At 38.2% G+C, this 22,944-nt stretch overlaps 2 protein-coding genes across 2 annotated transcripts; both read right to left on the reverse strand.

Annotated features, from left to right (window-relative positions):
* Positions 1 to 4,025: 4,025 nt before the first annotated feature.
* On the reverse strand, positions 4,026 to 5,594 carry LOC115624939 (DNA translocase FtsK). Its single transcript, XM_030519790.1, has 2 exons — positions 5,508 to 5,594; positions 4,026 to 4,418 (listed from the first exon to the last, which is right to left on the reverse strand). The coding sequence occupies exons 1-2, from the start codon at positions 5,592 to 5,594 to the stop codon at positions 4,026 to 4,028; spliced, it is 480 nt and encodes a 159-aa protein (XP_030375650.1).
* A 12,618-nt stretch (positions 5,595 to 18,212) lies between these two features.
* Positions 18,213 to 22,359, reverse strand: LOC115624940 (G-protein coupled receptor Mth-like). The gene is given in 9 exon segments (XM_030519791.1): positions 18,213 to 18,340; positions 20,615 to 20,809; positions 20,869 to 21,037; positions 21,101 to 21,349; positions 21,409 to 21,582; positions 21,672 to 21,825; positions 21,888 to 21,905; positions 21,907 to 21,973; positions 22,039 to 22,359. Coding segments are annotated over 9 exon segments (1,407 nt in total). The 5' UTR covers positions 22,356 to 22,359; the 3' UTR covers positions 18,213 to 18,276.
* Between the last annotated feature and the right edge of the window lie 585 nt (positions 22,360 to 22,944).

Raw genomic sequence — 22,944 nt, forward strand, 5'->3', positions numbered from 1 at the left:
TGCTATTAAAATCTCCAAGCTGTATCTAATCCCTATATCTTAGTGCATGTTTCAGATAACTTACGAGTGCAGTCTAAATTATTCCTTTGAAAATGTACCTACGAGTAAATGTAAGTTTGAACGCAACATTTTTAGTCAATTAAATGTTGAGGAACTTGTTCCATTTCCTATAAATAAACTCAAGATATGCTACGAGTATAAGAAACGGCTGGAGACAATGTATCAATAATATCAAGTTTGAAATATGTGTTTCGAAATTCTATCGCGTGCCTCCTTCAAATTCATTTCTGATGTTTTACTCATTATCGTTATGATGGGACTTTGGGCTATATTACGGGATGGATCCAATAGTTCAATCATAATTTAATTTCTAGTTTGCAGCATCATCTTTCAGTTATTTATTTACTGTTGCTTTTTAGTTCAAAACAAATATCAATAATAGTTCTGAGTATTTTTAAACCCTGTAGGGTAAACTAGTTGACACACCCCACAATGCATGGCGATTTATCCATGTCCGTCTGCCTGTTAGAACCCAAGGGTCTCGGAAAGTAAATCACATAGTATTTTTGTTCACTTGCCAACATTTTGATTTTAAGTCAGAATACAGAAGAATGTAAAGGTTGTTTTCTTTTAAAACGTTTTAGTCTTTTAAATAGAGAGATATTATGATTGAGTTTTCCCTCAACATAAACAGACCAACTGACTTTTTGCATTTATTAAAATGTAAAACTTGTCAGTAACAATACAGTAATGCATTTTAAGCAACGGTCTTATTGAAACCAGTTTAATACCCTTTTAAAAATATTTCATCTTCATTTGCTGCTCTTATTACATTTCTAACATCATATATTCAATCGGACAAAAAGTAAACGGCGCATCTTCATTAGCACAAAAAAACAACATAACTTTGATTTCGCATTCTTCACCGCCATTGTCTAGAAATTAATCAACATTTTATTAGATGCTTAGCAACTGTTAACCTTCTGAGCGTTCAAGTGATTGCAAAAAAATCAAGCGAGCCAAATTCTTTTCTAAGTAGCAGCAACAACTCATAAACTTCTACAGATTGCTCAATAACAATATACGTGTTTTATTCGTGGCTCGATCAGCTAAAATTGATTAAACGATTGGGCACCGTGAACAAAACGGCTTATTGCCAAAATTAGTGAATATTTTTAGCCAGCTCGTTTATTTTTGAACCATGCTCGTTGAAAATAAAACACGCACAGTGTTTTCGAATAATTCCAATCTTCAAAAACAAATTGCCGTCTGTTATTTTACTTGTATTATTTATTGTACAAGTATGATTAGCCACAATAAAATTAAACCAAATTAAACCAATGATGCATAGGGGCGCTGAGATCCTCCAGGATGCTACTGAATCCTTTCCGGCGTCCATTGTCTGTCTTGATGAGTAAAGATGCGCTAGACAGCATACCCGAGAAAACGATGCACATCTACTGGATTACCAGCCAACGAGGCATTGGCGGCAACGAGCTGGTGGACACTCTGGTAAAGGAGTTAACAGATCTAGTCCAATCAACATACATATCTCACAAAGAACGCTCCATAGCAGCGGGGAGCACAAAGCTCGCCCGTACAATGTACCATGTAGAGACCATAAACTCAGCCAATTCCTACTGAAGCTCCTGAGATAGGAATGCAGACTCAGACCAGTCCTACTAGCAGATCACTACTTAGTAGCTGCCCATGCGAAGAGGCTTGGCATCAGACAGTCGACGGAGGGAGGAAATAGAAGGAACTCAAAAGGATCGAAACGCTGGAACATTTAGGCTGAAAGCTCTCCCCCAACACACTGTTGTTGTTTTCAAAGGTTTTTGAATCAAGCCACAGTAAGATGCTCTCGGTAATAAATTCCGGCGACATTAAGGGACAACTCGCTACAATCGAACCTTACCCAATAATATTGTGTTGCTCTTTGGACGGATAAAGTACGTTTTCTGTTTCAGCGTAAAGTTTTAAATGGCTTCACGGCTTTTTTATACAAATTTACAAAAATGCCGCCGGCGTTGAATAGCAACAAAAAAAAATGCAGTTCTAATGAAATGTCTTCGAGTAATTGAACTGATTTGGCGTGTGAAATATGAATAATCATTTCCATATACTCGTACTTGTACTTCGGCAATCTGTTGAGCACCATAAAATATAAATAATAAATGTTCAGCACTGCTCAAACGAGCAACTATGAAGTCATGAGTTGAAGCACTCGATGGATAAGCGTTTGAGTTGCATCGTCTGTACAAATTTTAAATTTATTTGAAGGTAACAATGCTACCAAGCTTATGATTAGAACTTATCGTACATATTTCATGTATTCATTTATAATCAAAAATCTGACTCAACTGGAACTTATTTTCAATTGGTGGCTTTTAGGTGATAATCGGAGCCAATCAGGTTACAAGTGCGCGTGTAACAGCCGAATAATATCAGCAAATCATGGTCAAGCGATAATTGGCTCTTATGCAAATGTCCGAAGGTGACTGCGGAAGCCTGACAACAAACCTGAGGCTGACCTGGCAACGTGACATTATTACACGACACACGAAGAAGAAGAAGAAGAAGAAAGACCTACTTTGTTCATGGTGGTCGGGCATAAAAGCCACTGATTGCCATTGAATCGAAACAATAGTCCAGCAATCAATCCATCAATCATCAACACATTGTATCGGGCCGAGACGACCGCCCGCACGAAATGGCTTTTAAATGATTTGTTTACACTTTCGTGGTCGATTAGCCACCGGCCGACAACCATTAACACTCAGATCGGGCACAATGGCTGAGAACCCGCCACTCAACCGGTTCACTTAATGGGTTTTGAAAGTATTTTGGCAGATTTATGAAGTAGGGCCACATGCACGAATATGCATAAATAATTTGACTACCCGGTCTCTACTCTCTGACAAATTAAATATTTTAATGGAGCGCATCTTATTCACAACCCCAGAAGGGGTCACTTGTGGGGAGTCCGCCCAATATAGATCGCAGTGTGAATTGCACAGCTTCCGTATCCAAATTGTGCGCTGTTTCAAATACTATACTCCATGCCAATATCGGCATTCTAATAATGGTCCTCGTGGGGGGCTATAGATTGGCCATTAATGTGTGTATAGGAAGCTGGCAAATATATTTTGTTGATTATCAGAACGAGCTACGATTCATTACACTGGCCAACACATACTAGTATATCTATAATGACTTTTGATGAGCTGTGAATATCATAATTAAAGTCATGCCCAGACGGTGATATCAATCTGGCACCTTGGAACCTTGACAATTCGTCTCATCTTTCGCCCAGCGGGCAATAAAATTCATATTCATATCTGAATAATTGTTTCGTTTTTTGTGATTTTTTTTTGTTTTTTTTTTGATTTTTTTTGTTTTGGTTTTACAAATAATTTATGTTTATTTACTTTACTTAGCAGTTCAACATTAACTGAATACTTCATTTTCGCTTTTTGTTTTTCATCTTCGTTTTTGTTGTGTTGTTTTCTAGAACATCATTTGTCTCTTTGTACTTCGCTGTTTTGCTTTGAATCGTGGTCGTGGGAAACTGGGTAAGACGTACTCGTATAGTGTACACGAGTGGTGGGAGCATGACAGGGCGGCCACAGACAGCATTGATTAGTAGGTAGTAGATACGATAGGTAAATAGTTGGGTGGAGTGCGTGCGTGCGTGCGTGCTTGCGTGCGTGCGTGCGTGAGTGGGTGTGTGTGATTAGATATCGACTTTGTTAATGCTAGAGTATCGATAGTCCAAGTGGGAATATAGATCAGATATTGGTTGGTGTTGTGTTGTGTTGGTTGTGGTGTTGGTGAGCAGTTGGTTGGGAACGAGAACGGGAACGGGAACGGGAAAAGACAGGGAAAGAGTGGGCAAAAAGAAGAAATTAGTGTGTGGCAGTGTGAGTAACAGGAGGCCAAGTAAAGTATGTAGTTCGTATTGCATATCATAATATAGACATTAGACTAACTACTGAACGTGCTGCGCTGCGCTCTTATTGTTTTCAATAGCGACGCAGACGATAGAAGCGCCTTACATAGACTGGGCGTCTGTACTGGTAGCCACCCTGGCTGCTGAACGAGTGTCCTGGCAGTTGCTGCTGGTACTGAGGCTGCTGGTACTGAGGCTGCTGGTACTGCACGCGCTGCAGGAGCTGTGGCTGTGGCTGGGCCAGCACGGGACGGGCGACGGGGCGGGCAACTGGACGGGCCAGTGGTAGCGGTGCACGTGCCACGGGACGAGGTGCGGCGGGTGCGGGCTCTGGCACATCGATGTCAATGTATTCCGGTTCGGGTGTCGCTATGTCCTGAGGATTGGGGCCCTGTGTGGCAGAGTCGGGCAACTGTGCGCCAGCCGCAAAACCAATGAGCGCCAATACGATGCACACGTAGAATTTCTGGGCAAAGAATCAAAGCAAAGCAAACGTTTAAAAATAAGAACTCTACTTTATTTCCGAGCAAAAGGACGCCTCGTCCTCTTGTTTTTTAACAAAAAAAAAAAGAAGATGCAATTGCCATCACATGGCTTTCTATTTGTTTCTTTACTATTCCCATATGATTTTTAAAAATATTATTATTAAGGCCCAACAATGTTGCAAAAAATGTTTAGGAACAACTAGGTTTGCCGTTTTTTTTTTTGCCGCTCGTGAGTGTTGCTCTACAAAAACTACTTCTTCGATGCTACAGATAAACTACTTCACATCATTCAGTTAATTGATTCAATATAGCACTGGTTCACTGTATTTAGCACGGCTGTAATACTTATAGGCGCGAAAGGAATGCAAAGGTGAGTGGCCCTCAACTGGAGAAGTGGCGTACTACTTGAACCTGTCAGACCCGAAAATAGAGCTGTACACTTGACTGAGGCGACCAAGTCACAAGACGGCTTGAGTATCCGCATAAAAATATCCAATGCTGTCCTTTTTTCGCACATACTCGTTCTTATAAATTCGCGCACTGACTTTACACTTGGGGTCCTGAAGCTCACATACCATTTTGTTGTTGTTGTTGTTTTGTTTTAGGCAAATTTGTTGGTTCGTTTCGATTGGAAGCTGGGCACGAGCACACGAGCAATTTACACTCAAGAAGTTCAAAGCACAAATGATGATGAGCTGGTCAGAAACTATGGAATTTATACCAAGTATATGTATGTGGTCCGTCCGGTTCGGACTGACTCGGAGAGCCAAAGCGACGGCAGTGGCGACCGCCAAAAACTCGATGAAACACACACGATGTTATAAATAAAGAAACAAAAACAAATTCAAATCAAAATTTAAATTAAATAAGACAGCAGCAGCAACTGCGACGTCAACGTCGACGTCGACATCGACATCGGCTTCTCAGCTAACGTTGACGTCGAGGCTAGAAAGAAGTTGAAAAAACATATAGAAGCGATCGCAATCCCTTGGCAACCTCTGCAGACAATCACTTTAATGTCGTCACGAATATGAATGCAAAGTATAACTGATGCTGATGCTGATGCTCACCACTTGCTGATGACTATGACGCATGCCAAGCAGAGAGCTAAGGGCGCTGCTCTTTTGGCTACCATGTCGCCTCTGCCTCTGCCTCATTCTCCGATTGGCAGAGAGCGTTCCGAATGGTGAGGCGCGTGGCTCGGCATCTCTTTGTGCGCCCCTGTTTGGGGGCTCAAGTGAAGTTCGTTGTCTAAGTCTTTCGAATTGTTTTTGCGTTTCATTTGCATAATATTTTTGTTAACAGTAATATATTTTTAGAAACTATTTCGTTACGATTCTTGAAACTGCTGACTGGCATTTGGAGTACCGCCGCTGTCTAATTATGCAACGTTTTGTATTTGAGATTCTTTTATTTCTTCTTTTTCATCATCTATTGTTTCTCTTTTTCTTTACGCGCGCCAAAGAATATTTTGTTCGCACTGTTGTTGTTACCATATTGTGATTATGTACTGTTGTTGTTCTTGTTGTTGCCATAATTATGGCCATAAATCTGTGCGCTAAAGCAGGCTGTGCAAACGTAGCCATTTACATAGGCATGTGCTCACACGTTTTGGCCACTTTGTCGCATAACTAATAAAGACGTATTTAGCCATAGCTAAGCCCAAGTAAAACAAACAAACTCACGTATGTACACGTTATTTGTGTACTCGTAAAACAGTCGACAACTTGCCAAATTCTGTTACAAACACACTCAGACAAACAACACGATTATACCAATTTGTTGTAGATTGGAGATTGTCTGCTCATCTCATCTGCGTGCATTTGTTTGTTTTCGTTGTCTGCGCGCACTTGACCTCAGAGGCAAACAAAAATTTAACGGCTTTTGGGCATACATCGCAGGCGTATTGGCCATTTCCGTTTGAGAGCGTGTGTGTTCGTGTGTGTGGGGAAATACATTCACCAGCCGATGGTTAAGACCTCTGAAGATACATTCAAGTGAACTACTTCAGGCTATATGTACAAAGCAAAGTAGCACAAACTGCAGTCGCAGTCGCAGCCATAAAATAATTTTTTTTCTTTGATAATTATGCCGTATCAAGGCTATACGCGGACAGGAAGTGCCTAGCAGGCATCGCATATATTCTCTGCATAATCACACCGGGCCAGTTTTAAAGTAAATTTGAAAGTGGTTTTCAGCATGAACAGGCCATAAAAGCACGCCTTACACATTAATCAGACGGTCAAGCAATTTTAATAGTTCTCCAAACGTCGATCTGTGACATCATTTTGCGGGCGCTTCTGCTGCCTTTCACAATCGTTTTATGAATACACGTAAACATGTGCATTGATTAATTAAAAGTTTGTCAACAAAAACATAAAACATAAACAGCAGTTAGAAGCTAGCAGTTTCTAGTTGCTAGCAGCCACTCAAAACTGCTAGCATTTTTCATCATCATCGTTTTACGCTTATTAGTGGAAATTAAATAATAATTAATAATGTTTTTCGTTGGCATTCGTATTGAGTTTCAGGCAGCCAAAATCTGCGTTCCTAATTATTTTTTGAACAACCTTAACTCTTCAGCTGAACGTCGTGCTATATGGTTTGCCAAAAACACAAACACGCACCCACACATACACGAATAAATGCAAATGCTGTTTAATAATTTAAAAGCAAACTGTGAAATGGACAGCGTGCAATTTAACTATAAATTATATTAAGGATAGTATGTATTATTAAAATTGACTACAGATTTAAATGATAGCATAGCATGGATTAAAAGAAAAAGATTTTTATCTTATAATGATTGATGATTAATGGCACAATTATATATAATTATATGTATGGATATCCTACCAGAAATAATTTTTACAGTATGACCAAATATTTGATATAAACTTACCTATACGTATTTAAATAATTCGATTTCTTTCGGTGTATATTTCCTCTGCCAGTTCGTTCCTTCTTTTTATTGTTCGCATTTAAAATCATAAACTAGAAGCATTTTTTGCATTCGATATCATTTTATTATGAGACTGGGCGTGGCTGCCAAGACAGACTCAAGACAAACATGGCCGTTATAGTTTCTGATACACAATTGGCTTTAACATTTAAATTAGCGCGCTTTAAGTCATGATTATGGCCATATTAAATTAAATAATATTTATATTTTTGTGTGGTGACCATTTGAAGCCACACCGGAACCAAACAAAACGTCGTACCGCATTAGCATAGTGGCTGCCAAAATCCCGCACCATACCCACACAGGCACACACACATACATAGTTATATCAATTATTATTATTAGTGTAGAAACCAACAGTGGTGTTTAGTGCAAAAAATCGATCACAAATTGATTCAAAATCAAGAATGCCGACTGCTAGAAATTAAATTAAATGCCGGCAATCGAAAAATTTCGTTTATTTATGGCCAAAATAGTCGTGTCATTAGCTAAACGTTGCCAGCGGCATTTCACAGCCCACGCTTTGAACGAGCAACCGATAACAAAATATACTAAGTTTATGCTAACAAAATCATGAAATGCTATTTTTATGAAGTCACGTGTGTCTTTATAAACATATATTCATACACACGTATGTATACTCAACACAAACGTTACCTTCAAATCTCCCTTCTGCCTTCTGATTTATAGAACTCTTTCAAAAACATTCATATGTATATAAAAAGTGATTTCATTGCTCTGGCATATTCACGTCATTTGGTCAACCTGTGTGATTATCTATTTGCCGTTCCTTTCCGTCTTTCAAAACTTCGACAGGCTTTAGCTTTAATATAAGTATTGACGCGTTCGTCGTAATATTCCTACACATCACTAAGATTCTTTTCTCCCTGGCTTCAACTTGATTTTTTATTTAAACGACAACCAAAAACAGGGTGAACTTAAACTAAAATTTAGGTCACTTTCGAATAAAACATTAAGGGAGTGTGCAATTTAGTTTTCGCGGGATCTTAATTCATAATTATAGATTGTACCTTATTTCGCGAAATGACGTGAGCATAAACGCATTAATAGAATATACAGAATCAATACCCGTACTTGAAATAACAATCAGATCATATTCTGACAGTTTCTAGCTAAAGACATCACTTGAAATTACACTTTCACAGCGATGGAATGCTAAAAATATGACAACATTACTTTTTATAGCCTTCACTGATCACATTTTAGGGGAACATATGTGATCAGCATGACGAGGCAAACCCAAAGCAGTAACATGTTTCAATTGCTATCCCTCCCACATATCGCTATCGCTTCAGTGCGATTCACCGATGTTTCTTCCTGACGGTAACAGATAATAAGTTCAGGTCAATAGCAGTGAAGTTTATGTAACTTCAGCGGAGATGATGATAACTTAATCTTTTCATTGTGTTTATTTCAACTTTTCATCATTGATATAAGACTTACTATTACAATAATGATACTATTTTGAACTGTAGCAGACAAAGTTCGTTTTATCCGAGAAATGCTAGTCTAGGACACAAATTGAATTAATAATTACATTCCAAATATGTGCCACTCATTGAAATATTGAGTGCAGTTGGAAATAGTTTTTAGCCTGTATTTATGTACATTTTGGGAAAATTTCTACAGGGTGTGCCATCTTTTATGTCGGTATGTAAACATTGAATATCTTTGAAAATAAATAACCAATTTTCAAGTATGATATATTTTTATTTAATTTGGTTCTGTACAATTTCTTGAACTGAGGTTTTCAACACTGGTATACTCAAGTCAATCGGTTCACTAATGACAAAGTTATTCAATATCTACATACCGACATAAAAGATGGCACACCCTGTATAAATTTTCCCAAAATGTGCAAATGCTTAGCAATACTATATATGGCAAATGAACAATCGTTAAATTTGATTATGGAAATCATAACATCAAGATTCATCCGATTTAATCATGTAATTAGCAAACCTCTTCATTAAAATATAAAAGGGACGTTCACGACATTACCTATTTCTCAAAGCTTCGAGTCCCTGTATCTTGCAATTCTCAGACACATTCGATTGTTTGTCAACCTTGTGCCTGCCTTCAACGACAACAACAGCAATAGACGTGTCGCTTAAATTATGATATTCTTAGCGTGACAACTAAATTTCCAAATGTTATACCCACAACTTGTTGCCTTTGCCGATGAGCTGAAACATCGGAGCTTAGAGGGCGATATACGCGAGGTTAAATATATTGTGATTTTATGAGTTGATACGCGTGGGCCATCTACAAGTAATCGGATGGATATTGATCTCACACTGCAAGCGGGCAAAAACAAAAGATTCCCACGTCTGCAAATTGTCAACTCGGTGACGATCTCTGAGCGATTTGGACACGCCCTGCTCTCTACTCGCAGCTCGCAGTTGCTTAGCATTTGAATGCTCAGACGCGTGTGCGTAACGGCAAGTCATTTGCATATGGCTAGCAGAGGGCAGAGCGGCAGAGTGGCAGAGCGGTACAGCGACATAGCGGCAGAGTAGCAAAGTGGACAAAAGCCCGCTCTGCGGTGCTCCATTGTTTGTTTTATTACCGAGCACATATTGACTTCACACACAAAAAACACACCTACATATCTACGAATCAACATATCAACCAATCTATTGTGTGTTTGTTTATGCACCATTTCTGACGAGTTAATCAACGGGCGAGAGAAAAAATTGGCAATGTTTTTGATGTGCGCCATTAGAGCGTTTAGGCGGCAACGCTGCGTATACGTATTGTGTGTTTTGCATGAAGCTGCTGTTTTAGTTGGCCTGTGTTCGTCGCCGCCATCGTCTGGTGTCCGTCGTCCGTCCGCAATTATCCGATGGTTTTGCATTAACATAAGCCATAAATTATTTAAACTCCTTTATTTTTCTTCCCATTTCAACAATTAAAAATGTGGTGCAACTGACTGAGGTGCTGGCCTTGGCAGTGACTTCTTGTGGTGGATTAGCTCGGACTGATAATTTGACATGCTGCTTAAGCATTGGACTCATTCCTGTCATGCTGAGAAGTTATTTCTCGATTGTATTGCGCATCTTTACTCACAGTTTCGCCGAGTTAAAAATAAATAATAAAACACAATGCTTCACAAGTTTGACATGCTTCCGCACATTCACCACGCACCATCCACCATCCACCGTCCACAATCCACTCATCTAGTCATCCAACTCGCCCAGCTGGTCACAATGAATATGCAAAGAATCTGCTAAAGTTATGATGCCGACTAGCGAGAGGCAGAGAGATAAATGTGGAAGGAGGCAGACGCTATTTATTGCAAACATACACAGAACGTTGCGCACTCGAAAGATTTATAACAGCTTCAATAAATTGTATTTAAATGGCCGTTCACGGCGACAACAGGCAGTCAAACAAATAAATGTTGTTCAACATAATTTCCGCCTCTGCACTCGTGAGACGTGCTTATAATTTTTATTAACAACTACACACTCGGCCGAAACTTGGCCTAAACCGTCAGCCATCAACCACCAACCATTAACCATTAACCATCGTTGGCACTTGACCTACAACCGACCATGCATTGATTGTTGATTCACTTTTGAAAGGGCCTAGCCACCAATTATTCGTTCTACTAAAGTCAAGCTCAAGCCATGCAAGTATAAGCTCCTGAAACTGCTGTTATTTCTGACAAATGTCAATCCAACAGCCAGACTCCATTCCATTGCCATTGCTTTGTCTCAGTGAAAGCAGTTCGCGTGCTAATTTTTAATTAGCGGCTTCAATTAATTATGCATTCAAGCTGGCCAAAAAAAATCTTGCCCAGCATGGTAGAGCTTCATCTAATCATTATTTAACTTAGTAATTAGTTTTTTATAGCGCTGCGTGCTTAAAGATTATGACTTCGTTGACTCGTGCCCGGCGGCGACGCAAGCCCCAAACGGCAAATGCCAATCAATTGAGACTTTTTGGCACCTTTTCGGCAGCTCGTGCCGCAGCTTTGTCCAACCATTATAAGCAGCTCTAAGTCGGCAGCATCCATTAGTAACTACTTATTTGAATGTTTCTGCTTGTGGATCGCAGCAACCTGAGATATATACTTATTTGCATTTCTTTTATGCAACACGAATAGTCTCAATAGATCCATCTTAATAAGAGTGTCTAAGAACAAATAAAGAGAAATAACGCACCCGATACAGCAGACACTTATTTAATGTAAAACATTTCTTCCACAGATAGGTCCATCATACACTTAAATAATTACATTGTACTAAATTAAAGCAAACAAATAAACTTATTATTTAAATCTTTTTACTTTAATTTTTGTTGAAATAACAATAGTTAGGGGATCAAATCACACTCATAAAAATTACAAATCAAAAAAAGTATGTTCCTCAAAGGAAAGGCGAATCAATTTTAATGGTTTTGAAACGTAAATGCACAAATTGTATTTAACTTTTTTTAGTGTACTAGCCTCTAAATAGCCCTTCATCCTTTAGCATAGAAGTCTAAAATCAACTGATATTGAACCAAAGTGTTATGACCAGCTACCCAGCAGTCTTTAGAATTTACGGTAGTGCTTCATAATAAATACTTTTTAGAGAAGTTGAAGAGCTGGATGCATCGCTGGAAAAAGTGTGTTGACTTAGAAGAAGACTAAGTTGAAAATATAATACTAACTTTTCTTAAAGCTAGTACCATTATCATTATCAGGACCAACTATTCCACTAATTGTTTCTTATTCAAGCAGTTTCTTGCAACCGTGATGAATCAAAGCAATTATTACAAATAATTGTGTGATGACCAAATAAAAGGTTTTAAATGAGTTAGGAAGTTGGTCGAACTTGCAATTCAATTCAAACGTGACCGCCTATCAATATTCAACTTACTATATTTTAAAGTTTCAACAATGCCTTAGCCTTCGGATTTGACGGTTGGTGGTAAAGGTGCCAAGTTTGACTTTTACTAGATGAATTAGTGATTTAAGTTGATGTTACCTGAATAAAATGTAGTTATCATTATTAAGCTCCAATTTGGCTTTTAAACTGTGAGTAATAACAACAACTACGTGCGTTGGCAATCATTATGTTTCACCTTCATTCTACCAACTTAGGGTAGTGCTTGCACTTTAAAAGTATAAAGTATAAACTCCAACTTGAAATCGGGCTGACTATTATCGACAGCAGGTAAATCTAGTCGGGTTTAAAATAGATGTTGTCACTATGAACAGGGCGAGACAGGCAGTTTGATTATCGACTCAGTTAGAGCAGAAGAGGATTGTTGTTCAAACCATTTTGCCTTCAACATCCCAAAAAATCTAGACCTTGTTTCAACAACTTTAGCGGCATCAACCGATTGGACGTTTTCATTCATGTTTTGTATCGGTGACAAATCTAGTTCAGAGCTTAAAAAGAAATCACTTCAGAGCCGCGCCATAATCACATGACACTGATTGTCATTTATTTAATAATACTCATAATAACAATAAGAGCCATAAAAGAGCGCCCGAATCATTCTGGTTGCCAAAACTACTTAGTGGACCGCTTGAGCAACAAAAACATAAACTAGTCAATATAAATGCTTATATTTATACAAGTATAAAACATACTAATTTATACAAAAGTCAATCTGAGTTGCTGGCTCTGCGTCGCTAGCTAATAGATTAGAGCCATAGAACTCGTTTGGCAATACCAAGAATATGCTGAGATGACTCTCAGCCATTTAGCTGCTTAAATGCCGAGCCGATGGACCCCAAGCCCTGGCCGCCGCAATGTCTGCCAGAATGAGCTGTAAAGTTCTTCTCGGAAATAAATAAGTAGATACATACCACATACATACTTGTATGTATGTACGTGTATATGGTAATGTAGTATGTATGAAGGAAACTGCCGAATTGAGACGTTGTGTTTGTGGTTGATCTTTTCGCAGTCAATTTTGCCCAATTCACCCATTTGTCCGAGTCTAAGGTTTACCGCTGTGACATTGTTTGGCCCAAGCGGCATTTAGGTGCCGTTTGCTGCGCTTTGTCTTCGGGCCTTTGTCTCCGTGCATCTCAATCTCATCAATGACTTCGGCACCGACGCCGATTCGAAGTTCAAACGCTGATTGAATGTGTGTAAGGCCAAGGTTGAAATTGGTAAAGAGATTGTAAACAGTGGACACAATAATTTAATTTTGATTCGAACGATCGTCTCGCGTCGCATGTTATTTGCATTTTTCCACTGGTATTTTTTTTCTGTCAATATTTGTGCCTCGACACATTTTTATGTGAGTCTCAGCTACTTCTGTTTGACATATACGGGTATATACTCGTATTATGCATCTGTTTGACAAGAGCTGTCGCCGAGGGCCATGGGGGGTCTGCCTGCGGACTTCGCACACTGGTAAGCCCTTTTTCAAAACTGAATCATTTTTTATCAAATAAATAAATTGTTTACCCCTAAATTTGTAAGTGCAAGCCTTTTGAGAGTTATAGCCTATTACATATTTACAAGTATATGCGATTATATGTCTTGGAAGAATTTAGTCTTGGACATTAAGAATGCTGGTTGGATAATCAAAATTTAAAGGCAATTCACAATAAAATATTTTAAACACATTTTGATTTCCAAAAAGTTTATTAAGATAGGAGTTGAATAACGCGTTGTGGCCACACCCATTTCTTAATCGAAAGTTGCTTTTAATTCAAGTTCTTGGAACAATCTGGACATTTTAAGCATACAATAATGGTACGCACAAAAATTAATAAACAACAAAGCTTTTGCCATTAAAGCTTACCTTAATACTTTTTGAACTAAAATTAATAATTTCAATTAGATACTATTTTGTAATGTTAATTGTTACAAAATTGAAATTTTTCTTCTTAAATATTGTGGCATTGCGCATCCTAAAAAATAAACGTAATTATGTCATCTCATTTTATACAAAGCTATTAGCATTTAACCACTGTGCCTAGTCTGGAAAATAAAAGACGTAGACGGTTGCCGAACTGTCGGTAATTGCTTTTCCTCTAGCTCTTGGTCTGCCTTTGCGTCAAAAGTGAGCCAAAGGGCCTCATCAGTGATGCTGTGCCTTTGCATTCTTCGTTTTATTTTTGGTGTCATGATTAATGTTCTTGCTCTAATTAAGTCTTAAAAGCCGCCTTGGTCGAATGCAAATAGCAGATCAGTAGAAATAATATACCAAAGAAGCGCCGCCATCGTCTTCAAATGATAGGAAATTCGATAAATTACAAGCAGACCTCCTACTCTCCGTTGTGTTTTTCACCGAATTCAACTGCCTAATTAGCCATGCTCGGGACAGCCACAAGCCGGGCCAAAATAATTGGCAATATGGCAGTTAAACGATTTCATTCGCACCGCTCAATCGTTTAATCGATTCACAGCTGATCGGACCATAAAGAAGCACCTGAGAGTCTCCCATATGGCAGCGATGCGAATTATACAATCCACCCAACTGATTGTAGTTTTCAGCTTTTGATTTATTGGCAATCCGTTGAACGCTCAGAAGGTTAAATAAATTGGCTAAACTATGCCCGATGGTATCGAATTTGCTGCGGATTGGTTTTGATGTGGTTTCTAATAAATGATTGCGTTTCTCTTAAATCGCTCATTAGGTAACAGCGTGCATGCTCTTTTGCCAAACCCAGATACCCTATAACTACATAAAACTCGATGAATTCTGGAGATGGATTTGTATTTAGAAATTATTCTTCACTCTGAGCTCCTTTAAGCTATACCTGCACTCTATTTTTCTCTTACTAATTTATTCTGCGCCTGCAGCTGCAAGTCTAATGGTAAAAAATGGAAAATATTAAAAAGGTATTTTACCTTTGATTAAACTACATTATAAAAAAACACATCAAATTATGTAGTGCATGGGTCTAACTGCGCGAACTGGGCCATAAAACAAACCAAACAGCAAGCAACTTTTAATCATGCGTTCTAAAGTCGCAAAATATCTTCATTATATAAACCTAAGCAAACGACCGTACTAATAAATGTGTACTAACTTTATGATTAAATAAATAAAACCGTTATAAATGAATTAAATAAAAATTTGTGTTTTTCTAGGTTTATTTGCTTAAACCTATATCCAAGTTACGAATAGTTCAAAGGTTATTTTGCATATCTGAAAGAGCAGCTCTGCATTCGAAATACTAATAAATACCCTGGCCATGATCAGAAATAAAGAAAAAGATGTAATTTATTATTTATTTAATTATCTCTGCTTGTATTCTTATAAAGTTACAGTAGCAGCTAAGCAGTATCCCCGCAGACTCTACAAAGTACTTATATATGTATATTGATGATCAGCATGACAAGACGGGTCGATATAGCCTTGTGCGTCTGTCCGTCCGTATGAACATCTGGTTCTTAGAGACTATAAGAGCTAGATACACCAATACTGATCTCCCCCTCCCCCTATGAGGGATTTTCGGAAACGCCGTTCGTATAATCACCTATATCTCGGAGACTAACATTTTAGTCCAAGATGCCTAATTTGAATTTGCAGAAAATGTGTATTTTGGAATTACCCTCCAAATAGTTATTTTCTATAACACCCGTAATTCGTATTTTTCATTCAAATTTGGCAAGTACCTTCCGTTAGTGATTATAAGTCCGTGTGCCAAACTTCATTATGTTTTGACAGGAAGTATAGCCATATACGTATGTATATAATCTTAGGCCAAGCACTGCCCGCAGCTGTTATTGTGGTTGCTGCTTTGTACAGTCCGAAGAGACACACACAAGCACGCATAGACAAGCATAATTATTCAACACATACAAGTATGTACAGAGTATTTCAAAGTCGGGACACGCGACACTATCCACTTGTTGGATATCGATTTGGGCGGAAAGATGGTCGAAAGATGTTCTGATCCTTTCCAAAAATACCATTTTTATAAAGTATTGTTATAGTGAACTCAATTAAATACTGAATTCGTATTCTGATATGTGTTTTAATGCCTTTCGATTGACATATCAACCGTTTCGATCTTAAGCCGATAATAAACTCACCATATGTTGTGGTGATGATCTGAAATCCTACTTACGCGCTTGTTTGCAAAATTTTTCGCGAAGTGTGGAATCATTGGCTCTTATGTATTTTCATTGCATACTTTTAGGGCTGTATCGCTTGCAACATATATATTTTCAACTTCAATCTACTCACAAGTGGTCTACCTAAAGCAGGCTATTCACATGAGAATTTATTTGTCAAATTTGTTCAGTTTGCCGTTAGTGGAGGTACCTGCGACAGATTTTAATGATTTACGTTTTGTTCACGAAGAATAGAAATTTTTATAGCCTGTTGCCAAAAGTTAAAAAGGATATACATATTAGTTTTGTGCGAGTGTATACATATAACACACAGAAGGAGGCGTGGCAGACCCCACAGAGTATATATATTATTGAGAAGGATATGTCCGACTGGATGAGCGCAAGGATCTCTGAAGGTACAAGAGCTAGAATAACCAAACTCGGCCCTAGGCAGGTCAAGTTTATTTTTTTTTATTCTGAATTCGCGTGAATCTTATTAATCATCAGTGTTCTTATCACCAAGCACGTTTCGAAGTCTGATGACTACCGAGTTTAAAAAATTCAATTGGATAGTTAGTGGGTTCATCTTCGTCTATTACACAATCAATAGATTTGAATATATGCAGAGTACCAATGATTTCATTCTGAATTATAATGTTGAAGTCATTCACATCTTTATTCTTTGTCGCCAAAATTGCTCGCTCGCTTAACCATTTGGTTTTTTTGTGGTTAGCAATAATGTCCGGGAACACTTTGCTGATGAGCTCGTCTTTCGATGATACGAAATTGCACAAATTCGTTGGAAATCAATCCGAATGATTCGTTCAACAATGCAAGTCTCATATGTTCTGTCAATTGAAGTTTCTTCACATTCATAGCACCACAGATTTGAGGATTTGATACAAGCATTTAATTAATCCGCAGCAGTCGATCTTGGAATGACTGGCAGAGCTTGGCGGAAATCGCGAGATAGTAAAATCATTGAGTCACCAAAAATTCTCGAGTCATTGCGCAGATCTTTTAAGGTTCGATCAAGATCTTCCAATGCGCGATTGTGTGCCATTCTGCATTCGTCCCAGATGATGATTTTGAGGCTATCAAAACTTTTCCCATTGCAGAGTGTCCCCTTGGGCGGACAAAAATTGGACGACGTGAGTGACTGAATGGATTGACAGAAAAATCTGGTTCGGTTTATTTGTTCATTTGTCATCGGTTTACAATTCCGAGTTTTCATACAAGCTTTTGACTTTGAAATTAGAATTCCAATGGTGTTAATAGTTATTTTGGACGAATACAAATACAACAAATCAAAAACTATAAAAATCTGTCCAGCCGTTCTCGACTTATAAGTGTTCGAACAGACACGACTCTGTTATATATATATATATATATATATATATATATATATATATATATATATATATATATATATATATATATATATAGATTTAATAACGGTGCAGTTACCTTCAAAAATGTATTACTCTTCCCTCATTTTACTCGTGAGTTGATTACTTTTTCTGAGCAAAGGCTCACTGCACGCTGCTCTTATTCTACTTACATATAGGTGTGAGTCATCCACTTCGAAAGTTACTTACGACACAGCTCTGTTGATATTGAGGCTGGGACGATTACACAATAGTAATAGCGAAAGATTCGATTGTGCAGCACAAGGGAAGATCGCCATGTTATGGCAATGAAGAATTAATACATATTAGCATACAATATAAACATAATTGGGGGATCTACGAGCTAAGTTTTACTTTTATTTAGTTTGCTTGTGCGAGTAATATATGTATATTTTGGCGGGCGGTATTATGGAGTTCATTGATCATCTTAAGACGTGTCCGATTGTAATTTACGAAGCTCCCAATAGTATGGCAACGAGGGTCGCGAGCATCTAGAAAATAATAATAATAGTTTTAAAATTCATTTAAAGTTACTTAAATTAATTCATGCTGTGCAAGAAAGTGCAAGACAAAACTAAAAGTTATTGCAAAAAGGTCAAGGACTTATGTCCTAGTAAAACAACAAAGGAAGTGAAAACGTTAGGACTTTAGAGCTTAAACGAATAATACAAACAGATAACTTGTAAAACCAAACGAAAACAGTGTATGTTCTTTCTAAGTATACGTGTATGTAAACAACTACGCCACAGGAATAAATTAGTAAGTATTTTGCAAAGAGGGATGCCAATTTACTTTTACAAACTACATTGTTCAGTTATTGAACGGTACAAACAAGTTAAAACATATACATATTGCCATGAATTTGAATTCTCATCAATCCAATTTTCGGTTAAAATACGTACACCCTACGAACAACCAATCTTGTTGAAAATACCATCTTTGGATCCTGTACTGCCACCAACAATGTGGGTGTTGAAATGTCCATATGTATGTGAATGTGTGCGAATGCATTTCTACTTGTAGGTATGTGCGAGCACATAAAAACTCTTGACAATAGTTGCGACTAGTTCTTACTTTCATAGTATGCAATGGAATGCAAGGAATTTGTACCATTGCAACCACACACATATGTACATACATACATATATGCACAAACTCAACATTACATTAGAAACAAGAGAGAACGCTACAGTCGAGCAAGCCCGACAGTGTAATACCCTGTACCCAGGTAAACTTCCGTCACTGAGTTATATGCCCCCATAGCAGCAGCAAAAAGAGGAAGAAGAAGAGCGAACTTGTTGCTGCAGTTTGGTGGGGTTGTACTGGCGAGAATTTGTTTCGCTAATAACTTTTCTTAGAATTGACCGAATTGAATAAAATTTTATACAACAGTAGATAATTATATAGAAATTATGTGTGCAAAGTTTGGTTTAGGTAGCATTTGAAATGTGGACGCTATTGACGAAATTCTGTAGCGGGGGAAGGGGGGGAAAATTAAAAAAAAAAAACATAAACTCGTCCTTACTCGGACCTAGGAGAATCTGGATGCCAACTTTGGTTATTCCAGCTTTTATAGTTTCTGAGATCCTTGCGTTCATCCAGACGGACAGACGGACGGACATGTCTATATCGATTTCTCTCGTCATGCTGATCAAGAATATATATACTTTATGGGGTCGGAGATGCTTCCTTCTGTATGTTACATACTTTGCACAAACCTAATATACCCTTTTTACCCTACGGGTACAGGGTATAAAAATTAACAAACTCGTTCGTTCTCGGGCTCAGGAGAATCTGGATTCCCCTTGCGTTCATACAGACAAACGGACAGACAAACGGACAGACGGACAGACAAACGGACATGGCTATATCGACTCGGCTTGTCATCCTGATCAATAATATATAGTACAGGGTATAACAATAAAAATGGTTGTTATGAGGTAAGATACGAGTATCAAACAGGAGACATAGAAGAATGAATTTCATTCATATTTAAAATGTAATAAATTAACAAAAATACCAGCGGAAACAACCTTCGCTTCAATGTAGAAGTTTATAATTTTAAAATGATGGATGAAATACATCAATAGGTCCGCATCCAAATATGTGTCCCTATAAATATTCCATCAAATGAGGCAAACCCTCCATGTGAGTGCGAAGTATTTTATTAAATAACATAGGTTTGAAAGAAAGATAGAAATGTGAAAGCATAACAATTAAGGGCAAGGTCGGATAGGTACAAGCCGCAACAGCCGATCTCGTCTATGCAGAAGGCACGAAAAAACATTGAGATTGAACACAGAAATGTAAGATCGCAAATAAATGCAAACATGTAAGAGAATTAGTTACATTAATATGCGTTGATTTTACCTCGGAGAACAACTTACAGAATGCTATTCATTTATTTACTCTGCCGAACGGAGAGAAATTCCTGCAACGACTGTTTAAATTTTTACGGTCCTCGCCCCCCAACACAAAACTCAAAACCACTCATGAAGATGCGGGCTAAGTTAGTAGTGTTTGTTTATTTCGAGTGCATACAGAAACCCAGCTGGACCAAATCAAACACATTGTGTTACCTATAGCAATACCCTTCGGTCACCATCCCGTTCTTGCTGCGAGATGTCTTCCTCCGACCCATCGGCTTCCTCGGGGGTTTGCTTACCTTGTATGCTTTAGCATAAAACAAAAATCGGAGTTACAAAAATCTCATTTGCGCGCTTCAAAGCGACTGTAAGGCTGAATCCCTCGATCGATTTACTTACCGATTCAATAAAAGTTTCCAAACACTAGGCTTTAAGACGAATAAGCCGAATATTAGAATGCCATGTGCTGAATTTAGCAGATCTGCAACAATGAAAAATTTCCGGAGTGTGCTGTGGTTACTCGATAGATATGAACATATTTCAAAAATCCAGGTCACGCCCATGATTACGAACAATCGCAGAAAAAGACTGAACCTGTAGGTAAATATGGAAGACATTTTGGACAACACCATCAACTTTATGTATTTCCTTACGTTTGCCACTCATTCACCATTTTTCGATGTCGCGCTTGGCCGACTATATTTTGAAATTCCTTCTGGGTTTTATATATGCGTACCGCTGTCGGTATAAACATGGACACGTTGAAAATTATGAGCAGCATCATGGGACCATAGAAATATATCATCGCCGACCAATCTTCAGCTGCAGAAAAAGACGCTCAAGGTTATATTAGAGCATATAATCCAGAAGACATTACAAGTATACTTTTAATCCAGCACGAATAGTATCCAACTCCTGGTATCCAGAGAAGAGGCGTGTCCTCAGTAGCTATAAAGTCCATTGCATACACAATTGCCAACAGTACTAATGCAGTACTCCAGGCGATGATATTGTAGGAAAGGAAGAGTGCTTTTGTCATATGTCGTATTGTTCCCCGAAATGTGTTCCACAGATCAAAGCTTATTATAGCTAACCAGAGGAAAGCAGCCATAATTGCAAAATAGCCAACATAACCTAAAAAATTAAAATAAGTTCAGGCAGCTGAACCATTTTTGAAAGTTTCGGAATCTCACCAGTTGTAAGACAATATTCCGAATCTCCCACCTGGTCGATTATTAGCGCAGTACATCCGACTCCTAGGCTTAACAGATAGCAGATAAAACACTTACCATGAAGTTTTTGAAGCTTGGGTAGGAGCACGTATACAAAAATTGTTAAAATAATGCATATTATGGAGCATATCATAACTGAAATTGAAATGCATATAAATATATTGTTTAATCAGCGCCCGACTGGGATCGCCCTTTATTCCAAGCTCAAGCTTCGTTTTGATTACCATATCTGCACATAATTTTGTCCCATTTCTCGGCCACAGCTATACCGCAATTGTGAACGGTAAGCTTATAATGGCCATCGAATTTTTCCGGCTGCAAGCAATAGTCCATCTTGGACATATAATTTCTATCATAGTGGCGTAGTAGTGTTCCATTCTGTAAATACAAAGTTTCATTCCCGTCTTAACAACAAAAAATGACAACCATTAAACCCGAACCTCGAACAAGCTCCAATTATCTGCGACATCCTGTTCCGGGTGGAGTGCATAATGGATGGCACAAGGTATTGGGAGCCCATGCTGCGCTACAAACTCTGCAGTTATATTTTTTTGGACCACTTTATGATGGTCAAAAGTAATATTTACATACGGACTATATGAAATTGTCTCTGGCTGCACGCTTGTACATTCCCGCTTATTGAAAACAAGCAGATGCTGAGGATGGCAGCAAAATCGGATGCAGGCTTTCATCTGACACACACATCCTCGGACGTGTTGCGGAACATTAATGCGGTGGTCATCAAATATTATTTCATAGTCATATTCGCCGGTTAGGTATGGAGGAATGAGCACCCTCTCATATAGATATGAGCCGTTGGAAAATCTCTTGCTGCCTGTTAGATCAACAGTGTCAAAATAGTCACAACCATGTATTTCAATCAAATCTGCTATAGGAATCCAAATCATAATGGCATACAACCTGAAATTTTAAATTAATTTGAAAATTTAAATTTTTTTCTATGCGAATTTGAATACCCTGTACCCAAAGGGGGAAAGGGTTTTGTGCGAATGTATGTAACATACAGAAGGAGGCGTGGAGGCCCCCAAAGTATATATATTATCGATCAGGATGACAATACGAGTCGATTTAGCCGTGTACGTCTGTCCTTCCTTATGAACGCAAGGATCTTAGAAGGTATAAGAACTAGAAAAACCGAACTTGATATCCAGATTCTCCAAAGTCCTAGAAAGTACGTGTTTGAGTTTTTTTTTTTCGATGCACCCCCCACTCCCGAGCAATGTGTGTTTTTTCCATAACTCCCGTAATTTTTGGAATTTTGACCTCCAATTTGGTTTATGGCTATAACTTTCTTCACAATTGACCTATCATGATGAAACTTGGCAACTTTTATAAACAAGAAGAGAGAACGCTACAGTCGAGCAAGCCCGACAGTGTAATACCCTGTACCCAAGTAAACTTCCGTCACTGAGTTATATGCGCCCAAAGCAGCAGCAAAAAAGAGGAGAAGAAGAGCGAACTTGTTGCTGCAGTTTG

Source organism: Scaptodrosophila lebanonensis, unplaced genomic scaffold (genome assembly GCF_003285725.1).
Source record: "Scaptodrosophila lebanonensis strain 11010-0011.00,11010-0021.00 unplaced genomic scaffold, SlebRS2 tig00000061-arrow-pilon, whole genome shotgun sequence".
In the NCBI taxonomy this organism is placed as follows: Eukaryota; Metazoa; Arthropoda; class Insecta; order Diptera; family Drosophilidae; genus Scaptodrosophila; species Scaptodrosophila lebanonensis.